The sequence below is a fragment of the Paramormyrops kingsleyae genome, chromosome 19 (genome assembly GCF_048594095.1).
Source record: "Paramormyrops kingsleyae isolate MSU_618 chromosome 19, PKINGS_0.4, whole genome shotgun sequence".
Classification (NCBI taxonomy): domain Eukaryota; kingdom Metazoa; phylum Chordata; class Actinopteri; order Osteoglossiformes; family Mormyridae; genus Paramormyrops; species Paramormyrops kingsleyae.
Genome location: NC_132815.1, coordinates 8,468,794 through 8,478,685, shown reverse-complemented (window position 1 = coordinate 8,478,685; position 9,892 = coordinate 8,468,794). Strand labels below are relative to the sequence as shown.

At 40.6% G+C, this 9,892-nt stretch overlaps 1 protein-coding gene across 2 annotated transcripts in view; it reads left to right on the top strand.

Annotated features, from left to right (window-relative positions):
• Positions 1-9,892, top strand: part of LOC111834255 (uncharacterized) — a 72,207-nt gene that overhangs the window by 51,073 nt on the left and 11,242 nt on the right. Inside the window, exons 1-8 of one of the 2 annotated variants that reach the window (XM_072702476.1) lie at positions 665-703; positions 1,352-1,492; positions 2,205-2,414; positions 3,050-3,259; positions 3,895-4,104; positions 5,154-5,204; positions 5,307-5,483; positions 9,131-9,320. The exons of the other annotated variant lie outside the window; for it this stretch is intronic. Coding sequence (XP_072558577.1) covers positions 676-703; positions 1,352-1,492; positions 2,205-2,414; positions 3,050-3,259; positions 3,895-4,104; positions 5,154-5,204; positions 5,307-5,483; positions 9,131-9,320 — 1,217 coding nt within the window. The 5' untranslated portion in view covers positions 665-675. Of the gene's footprint in view, positions 1-664; positions 704-1,351; positions 1,493-2,204; positions 2,415-3,049; positions 3,260-3,894; positions 4,105-5,153; positions 5,205-5,306; positions 5,484-9,130; positions 9,321-9,892 lie in introns of those variants that run through there. 2 annotated transcript variants of the gene reach the window in all.

The window sequence follows — 9,892 nt, the reverse complement described above, 5'->3', positions numbered from 1 at the left end:
GAGGAACATTCTGGTGGTTCTTCTGGAGGTAAACAGTCAGTGACCTTTAAAGCCAGTGGACAGGTGGCCATGTACACAATGTGTACAAATGTCAGATATTGCAAATAACCAGACCATAAGAACTAATTTCTTTCACATTATAAGTAATAGTTATGTTTGGGACTACAGCAATTTTGCTTGTTTAATGAAATAGAAATTTTCACAAAGAGAGTACAAAAGCTAGGGCAGTGTCTCTCTCACCAGTCCTCGGGGACCCACAGACAGTTGACATTGATTAGCTCCTAGTCAATCAAGAAGACCAAATACCTGTTTCAGGCATGTTGGGATCTGGGAGGGAGCAAATCTGTGGGCTGTGTGGGATCCCCGAGGACTGGACTAAGAAACATTGCCATAGGGACTGTTCTGGCAGAATCCAGAACAAATGAAATAGAACCTACAACACAGAGATGTTATTATGTATGTTCTTATCCATGTCTAATGATCTTGTGTGAAGGTCAAGCTCCAGAGGTCCTAGAGTCCAATGTTGATCACACCAATGTGGAAATGAAGGAGAAGCCGATGGCTGCCCAGGATGGCAAAATGTCACACATCACCAATGACAGTGAGCTTCTTAGGAAGGGCACTGATTCTGCTGGAGAGGAGAGTGAATCTGATAAAAGGATCAATATATCAACAATGGAACATTCCACTGGCCCCTCTGGAGGTAAAGGGTGTCTTGGGGCCTGAGTGAACTCTACATGCATACAGACACTGGCCTCTCTGACCAGTGAACAGGTGACCATGAACGCAGTGTGTACAAAGATACATATTCCAAGTAATGGGATCATAAACATTAATCAAAAACAGAAGAAGAACATTCCGGTGGTTCTTCTTGAGGTAAATAGTCAGTGACCTCTAAAGCCTGTGGACAGGTGGCCATGTACACAATGTGTATAAATGTCAGATACAGCAAATAAACAGACCATAAGTAGTAATTTCTTTAATCTTTTAACTAATAGTCATGTTTGGGACTGCTGCAATTTTACTTGTATAATTAAATAGAAATTTCCACAGAGTGAGTGTATAAGCTAGGACAGTGTTTCTCTACCCGGTCCTTGGGGACCCGCAGACAGTTGGCATTTTTAACTCTTTCTCAGCTCCTAGCCAATCAAAAACATCAAATACCAGGTTCAGGTGTGTTGGGATCTGGAAGGGAGCAAATCTGTGGGCTGTTTGGGAGTCCCCAACGACTGCGTTGAGAAACACTGCCATTGGGACTGTTTTGGCAGAATCTGGAAAAGTGAAATAAAAGCTACAACAGAGAGATCTTATGATGTATGTTCTTATCCATGTCTAATGATCTTGTGTGAAGGTCAAGCTCCGGAGGTCCTAGAGTTCAATGTTGATCACACCAATGTGGAAATGGAGGAGAAGCCGATGGCTGCCCAGGATGGCAAAAGGTCACACATCACCAACGACAGTGAGCTTCCTAGGAATGACACTGATCAAGCAGGTGAGGAGAGAGAATTGCATCAGAGGGTGTTTGTACTGTACCAGCAATGGAACATTCCACTGGCCCCTCTGAAGGTAAAGGGTGTCTTGGGGCCTGAGTGAACTCTACATGCATACAGACACTGGCCTCTCTGGCCAGTGGACAAGTGACCATGAACGCAGTGTGTACAAAGATACATATTCCAAGTAATGGGATCATAAACATTAATCAAAAACAGAAGAGGAACATTCTGGTGGTTCTTCTGGAGGTAAACAGTCAGTGACCTTTAAAGCCAGTGGACAGGTGGCCATGTACACAATGTGTACAAATGTCAGATATTGCAAATAACCAGACCATAAGTACTAATTTCTTTCACATTTTAAGTAATAGTTATGTTTGGGACTACAGCAATTTTGCTTGTTTAATGAAATAGAAATTTTCACAAAGAGAGTACAAAAGCTAGGGCAGTGTCTCTCTCACCAGTCCTCGGGGACCCACAGACAGTTGACATTGATTAGCTCCTAGTCAATCAAGAAGACCAAATACCTGTTTCAGGCATGTTGGGATCTGGGAGGGAGCAAATCTGTGGGCTGTGTGGGATCCCCGAGGACTGGACTAAGAAACACTGCCATAGGGACTGTTCTGGCAGAATCCAGAACAAATTAAATAGAACCTACAACACAGAGATGTTATTATGTATGTTCTTATCCATGTCTAATGATCTTGTGTGAAGGTCAAGCTCCGGAGGTCCTAGAGTCCAATGTTGATCACAGCAACTTGGATATGGAGGAGAAGCCGATGGCTGCCCAGGAAGGCAAAAGGCCAAACATCACCAATGACAGTGAGCTTCTTAGGACGGGCACTGATCCTGCTGGAGAGGAGGGTGAATCTGATAATAGGATGAATGTATCAACAATGGAATATTCCACTGGCCCCTCTGGAGGTAAAGGGTGTCTTGGGGCCTGAGTGAACTCTGCATACATACAGACACTGGCCTCTCTGGCCAGTGAACAGGTGGCCATGAACGCAGTGTATGCAAAGATACATATTCCAAGTAATGGGATCATAAACATTAATCAAAAACAGAAGAGAAACATTCCGGTGGTTCTTCTGGAGGTAAACAGTCAGTGACCTCTAAAGCCAGTGGACAGGTGGCCATGTGCACAATGTGTACAAATGTCAGATATGGCAAATAACCAGACCATAAGTACTAATTTCTTTCACATTTAAGTAATAGTTATTTTTGGGACTACAGCAATTTTGGTTGCATAATTAAATTGAAATTTCCACAAAGAGAGTATAAAAGCTAGGGCAGTGTCTCTAACCAGTTCTTGGGGACCCGCAGACAGTTGGCATTGATTAGCTCCTAGTCAATCAAGAAGACCAAATACCTGGTTCAGGCATGTTGGGATCTGGGAGGGAGCAAATCTGTGGGCTGTCTGGGATCCCCGAGGACTGGACTAAGAAACATTGCCATAGAGACTGTTCTGGCAGAATCCAGAACAAATGAAATAGAACCTACAACACAGAGATGTTATTATGTATGTTCTTATCCATGTCTAATGATCTTGTGTGAAGGTCAAGCTCCGGAGGTCCTAGAGTCCAATGTTGATCACAGTAACTTGGATATGGAGGAGAAGCCGATGGCTGCCCAGGAAGGCAAAAGGCCAAACATCACCAATGACAGTGAGCTTCTTAGGACGGGCACTGATCCTGCTGGAGAGGAGGGTGAATCTGATAATAGGATGAATGTATCAACAATGGAATATTCCACTGGCCCCTCTGGAGGTAAAGGGTGTCTTGGGGCCTGAGTGAACTCTACATGCATACAGACACTGGCCTCTCTGACCAGTGAACAGGTGGCCATGAACGCAGTGTATGCAAAGATACATATTCCAAGTAATGGGATCATAAACATTAATCAAAAACAGAAGAGAAACATTCCGGTGGTTCTTCTGGAGGTAAACAGTCAGTGACCTTTAAAGCCAGTGGACAGGTGGCCATGTGCACAATGTGTACAAATGTCAGATATGGCAAATAACCAGACCATAAGTACTAATTTCTTTCACATTTAAGTAATAGTTATTTTTGGGACTACAGCAATTTTGGTTGTATAATTAAATTGAAATTTCCACAAAGAGAGTATAAAAGCTAGGGCAGTGTCTCTAACCAGTTCTTGGGGACCCGCAGACAGTTGGCATTGATTAGCTCCTAGTCAATCAAGAAGACCAAATACCTGGTTCAGGCATTTTGGGATCTGAGAGGGAGCAAATCTGTGGGCTGTCTGGGATCCCCGAGGACTGGACTAAGAAACATTGCCATAGAGACTGTTCTGGCAGAATCCAGAACAAATGAAATAGAACCTACAACACAGAGATGTTATTATGTATGTTCTTATCCATGTCTAATGATCTTGTGTGAAGGTCAAGCTCCGGAGGTCCTAGAGTCCAATGTTGATCACAGTAACTTGGATATGGAGGAGAAGCCGATGGCTGCCCAGGAAGGCAAAAGGCCAAACATCACCAATGACAGTGAGCTTCTTAGGACGGGCACTGATCCTGCTGGAGAGGAGGGTGAATCTGATAATAGGATGAATGTATCAACAATGGAATATTCCACTGGCCCCTCTGGAGGTAAAGGGTGTCTTGGGGCCTGAGTGAACTCTACATGCATACAGACACTGGCCTCTCTGACCAGTGAACAGGTGGCCATGAACGCAGTGTATGCAAAGATACATATTCCAAGTAATGGGATCATAAACATTAATCAAAAACAGAAGAGAAACATTCCAGTGGTTCTTCTGGAGGTAAACAGTCAGTGACCTCTAAAGCCAGTGGACAGGTGGCCATGTGCACAATGTGTACAAATGTCAGATATGGCAAATAACCAGACCATAAGTACTAATTTCTTTCACATTTTAAGTAATAGTTATGTTTGCAACTACAGCCATTTTTATTAAGGAATACAAAGATACATATTCCAAATAATGGGATAAAAACTACTACAGTAATCCAATAATAATAATAATGATAATAATAATAATATGATGATGAGATGATGATTATGTTTAATGTATCACAACACATCCATGCAAAGCACCTTGGGATGAATCACCCTGAGTTGTGAAAGGCACTATATAAAAAAAGAATTGAATTGAATAATAAAAATAAATTCATAATAATTAATTATTATTATTATTATTATTAACAGTAGTAATAATAGGTTACATCTATGCAGCACCTTTCACAAACCTAAGGTCGCTTCACAAATTCAGATAGATTTTAACAATGGAAGGATCACGTTATGGAGTAAATGCTACACTTTGTTTTTGAAAGTTATAATTCCTGTCAGGCATAAAACATTTACTTCAGACTGCAGTGGTAGATACAGCAATCCAGCTTCACTGCTGGAAGCAATGACGGCTCTTCGTTTTGTCCACTGACCTCCTGCCATAAAGTTAATGTGACCAGTCTTATGCAGAGAGAAAAGTTTTAATAAAATCAATTTTCAGCTGTAGGGCGGCCACTGGGGGTCACTTTCCTTTAGAATCCCCTTTATTCTAGTTGAAACAGATTCTTCTCCATCACTTCCTGCATAACTGTCTAAAGTGTTGCCTCTGAACTACAATTGACCCAAGATGGGAAATCCTTTACAGAAACTTCTTGGGTTTCTTTTCCTGTAGTAATCTCCCGCTTGCACAAGAACCTTAAGACGTTGAGAAACTACTCTTTGGGTAAGTTGTGCAGTACTTCTCAGTATTGTCTGTTACTTTTCATCTATATTTTCTGTTCTTGATAATTGTAGCTCATTTTTAAATTCCATCTCTCTTTCACAGTGAAAGTCCACGTGCTGGTTGCCGGAGAAACATTCCAGGCCCATGAAACCTTCATACAAAAGCTGAAGCTGCAGATAGAGCAACACAGTGTAGAGAGCAGCAACGTCATCCTGGTCTTCTGTCCTGTTGTTTCTCGGATTGGGACAGACATGGAGGCAGCAATGGCCAGAGTTACAGGTGAGACAGGATTCAGTCTCTGCTGTATGTCACCTTTGCTCTGAAATCAAACAAAAAACACAATAAACAGGTATTATGTAATTCATCTCTTCACAGAGGAAGTTTTGCTTTATTTCACAGAAGCTGCCTTTCTGAAGTTGTCTTGTTAACCCTTTCAACCCTAACCATTTTGAGCGTTTTTCTCTCCCTTTGATTTTAGGCTTATTACAATGTATGTACATTAGTCAGCCACACATTCTGTATGTTTTTGTGTTCACGACATTCTGGCCTTCCCAGATATGTCATAATTTGGTGTGTAAATGCTGACAGTCTTGATTTCTTTCTCTTTATGTGGAAACACTACTTGCGCCTATTGAAATATCTCAAATTTTAGTCTCTCCTAATATAAAAATTTGCAGGCACTACAAATATAATCCTATAAATGTTGAGATTAGAATCTCTATGATGTGGGAATGCAGGGGTTTCATTGGGGACCTTTCTGTGGCTTAGTATTGTGAAGGAATACATGGTTAGTTCCAGGCGGAAATTAATATCTTTGCATCCATTTGGTAACTTCTTGAAGTTATCTTTTTTTCTTCTTTTTCTTTTTTTCTTTCTGCCACCACCACCCCTCATCGGAGGACAACTTTATATTTAAGTCCAATTATGTATAAACAGAGATTTATCCAGACAGGCACACATCCACCCCATCCCTAATATTGTGATAGCTGTAATATTGTGAAGTAAGGCGTTAGCAGTACCAAGCACAATATCTGATGGCAAGTTGAACAGAATTAAACTGATTATATAGATGGATGCAGATGGGCAGGCGGATGGACAGACAGATACAGACGATAGACAAAGACACATTAACGCCGACAGGCAAATTAACAGACGGCCGAACAGACAAATAGACAGCCTGATTGACAGGTAAACGGTAGATAGGCAAAGACATACATATAGACAGGCAAATATACAGTTATATAGTGTATTATTAGAGTATAGAGGTCTACAGAGAATACTGGTTGCTGTTCGCGAGGAGGAAGAAAGAGAGAGAAAGAGAGGAAGGGAAAGAGATAGAGATGGAGATAGAGGGGGGGGGTGCAGAAGTTGAGAATAGGTGTTGTAAGGAGTATAAGTGGTTGAGTTATTACTGAGTTGAAGAAAAGCTATGAATGGATTCCAGATGTCTTTAAAGTCTTTGAAGGCTGATGTATTATTCTTCTTTTGAGCTGAAAGTTCTTCTATAAGGATGTGTTCTGAAATTAGGTTGATCCAATGCTTTTTGTGACATGAATTCCTAGATTTCCAGTTTTGAAAGATTATTTTCTTAGCTATAGTTAGAGAGACAAGTACTGGGTGTTTCATTTTCTGTGGAATGTAGATAGAAGTGGTGTCTCCTAGAAGGCAAAGTGAGGGGGAAAGGGGGTTCTACAGTCCAAGATGGTAGAGAGCGTCTTTATGACTGAAGTCCATAGATGGTTGACTGGCTGACAAGTCCAGGTAGCGTGCAAATATGTGTCAGTGCTCGCCGAGGTACAGTGTGGACAGATGTCTGTGTTGCCTAATTCCGTTTTAAATAGTTAACCTTGAGTGATGTGAGTCCTATGTATGGTTTTATATTGTATAAGTTGTAGGTTAGTGTTAGAGGTCATGGAGAATATATTTTTGCAGATATTTGTCCAGAAATCTGGAGTTGTAGGGAGCGCCAGGTCATTTTCCCATTTTGCTATTGAAAGTGTTATGGACAAGGTTGAGGAGGCAATCATTTTGTAGAGTTTAGAAATTATTTTTTTTGGATGAACTGCAATTCTTAATGACTGTTCAATAGTATTTGTGGGTTGGAGTGTGTTCATTTTATTAGTTTTGCTTTTAATTATTGCTTTCAGTTGTTGGTAATGAAGGAACTGGTCTTTTCCAATCCCATATTTCTGGGAAATTGTATGAAAAGGTAGGAATTGGTTATTTTCAAATAAGTGATGGAGGTGAGTGATACCTTTAGATTCCCATTTGGAAAATTGAATTGGGGTCTTATGTAGTAGGAAGTCAGGCTTGTGCCATATGGGGGTGAGTTTACAAGGTGCCAGGGTGGATTTAGTTATTTTATTGGTTTTCCAACAGGCTATCAGAGTGGTTGGAATAGTAATATATTTAAAAGAGTCCAGTTTTACTGCCGTTTGTAATAGAAATAGATAATCTGCAATTGAGAGGGGGGTTGTTAAATTTTGTTCTAATGCTAACCACGGGTGGAAATTTTGCTTCTGTGTCCATTTGAGAAGATATTGTAATTGATTTGCAAGAAAGTAAAGATGGAAATTTGGAGCTTCTAGTCCGCCCTGATGTTTGGAATTCTGTAGAGTGGCAAGTGTGATTCTTGGTGGTTTATTTTTCCAATAAAAGTGAGTTGTAAGTGAGTCTAGTGTCTTGAACCAATGGTCTGTGGGGGTGGTCGGGATCATGGAGAAGAGGTAGGTAATTTGTGGGACAGTTTTCATTTTGACTGCTGCTATTCTGCCTATTAGGGTGAGTGGGAGTTTGTTCCAGCGTTTATAGTCATCTTCAATCTTTCGTAGTAATGGAGTGTAGTTGAGGTTAAAAAGTTCTGACAGTCTGGGGGAGATCACAATACCCAGGTATTTAATGTTGCCAATGTTCAGAGAAAGACAGGGATCTTGGACTGTAGGGTCCCAGCTATTTTCGGATAATGGTAATATAGTTGATTTTTTCCAATTAACTGTTTAATTGGAAACTTTAGAGAAGTGATTAATAACATTGACGGTTTCTTGAAGTGAGGCATGAGGTGATTGTTGATATAGTAACAGATCATCGGCATAGAGACTGACTTTGTGTTCTGAATTGTAATTTTGGATGCCTTGAATTTTGCCATTCTGTCATATTGCTGCTGCTAATGGTTCAGTGAATATGGCAAATAATGGTGGAGAGAGTGGGCATCCTTGTCTGGTGCCCTGGTGTAATGTGAAGCTTTGTTGAAGTTATCTGATAGACAGTAGTGCATGGGTATGGTTATATATATAAAAAAGACTTTATGACATCTGAAACAAATTGAAATAGACGAGCATTGCTTCATTTATGATCCCCTAGATAAACACAAACATAAGACGGTTGTAGAGTCCAATGCTGAATGTTTATCACTGTGCACCTACACTCACCTAAAGGATTATTAGGAACACCATACTAATACGGTATTTGACCCCCTTTCGCCTTCAGAACTGCCTTAATTCTACGTGGCATTGATTCAACAAGGTGCTGAAAGCATTCTTTAGAAATGTTGGCCCATATTGATAGGATAGCTTGCACAGTGGTATTCACACATGTCATTAATCACAGATTTCAGAAATGCAGCAAAACCCCCAAAACACAGCACCCCACAGCACACAAATTGCAAAAACAAAGGGGAAAAAAATACAACCAATTAAAGAAAAAAACCCAAATCTTACGTCTCCCCCTTGTCCCCTGCCTACCAACCCCATGCCTGACACTGACATGACCACTTGTGCACTTCAGGTTAATACTGAGCCAACAGCCAATCATAGGAAGCAAACAGCTTTTCTTTGTTCTCACCTCATTTAAGATGTAAAAAACCATGAAGGGAAGCAACAGCATCTATCAGTGCCCACAGTAACCTGTTTGGTTTCTCTCTTCCACAGGAAACAAACCTGTCATCCTGGTGTTCATGCACCACTGTCACCACCCCAGTCACATGACCAACATCACAGTGCAACCATCCAGGAGCAACATAGTGCAAGCCGTCCACTGCGCCTTCCATGAAACTACAGGGCTGCTGGAATGCCAGGAAAATGAGCAGGCGGTCAAAGCAGTGCACTCACAACTGCTGAGGTACAAGTGAAGATACAGACCCTCTGCAGGGAAAACGTGTATTAACACAAATTCTGTGCACACATCCAGGATATTAATCAGCTTAATCAATTATCCTCAGAATTTGTAATCAAACTGTGTGATTATTGGAACTATGCAGTTGAACTTTTCCGACTAAGAAACACCCACCAAATATAAAAACACTACAGAAAAACCCAACAAATTACAAATTTTACAGATCAACAGTAACTATCAGGAGAATCTCTAACATCTGTACTGTATTGTATGTGACTGAGAAATGAAACAGAAAAAATTCATGAATAACTTGTTTTGAAAGTAACAAATTAGTTTTACTTTTATATATGGTATACGTTATACATACACTTATTTATGAATTTATGTATCTGTATATTTATACTGTATATACCACACACACAGTTTCACACACACACAAGTTGGTCTTCCTATCTAAATGGGGACCGTCCATTATTTTCTATGGGAAAAACCATAACCCCAATCACGACACCCTTAACCTCTACCCATCCGTAACCTTAACCATAAGTAACCAACTCAAATACAAGACTTTTGGCATT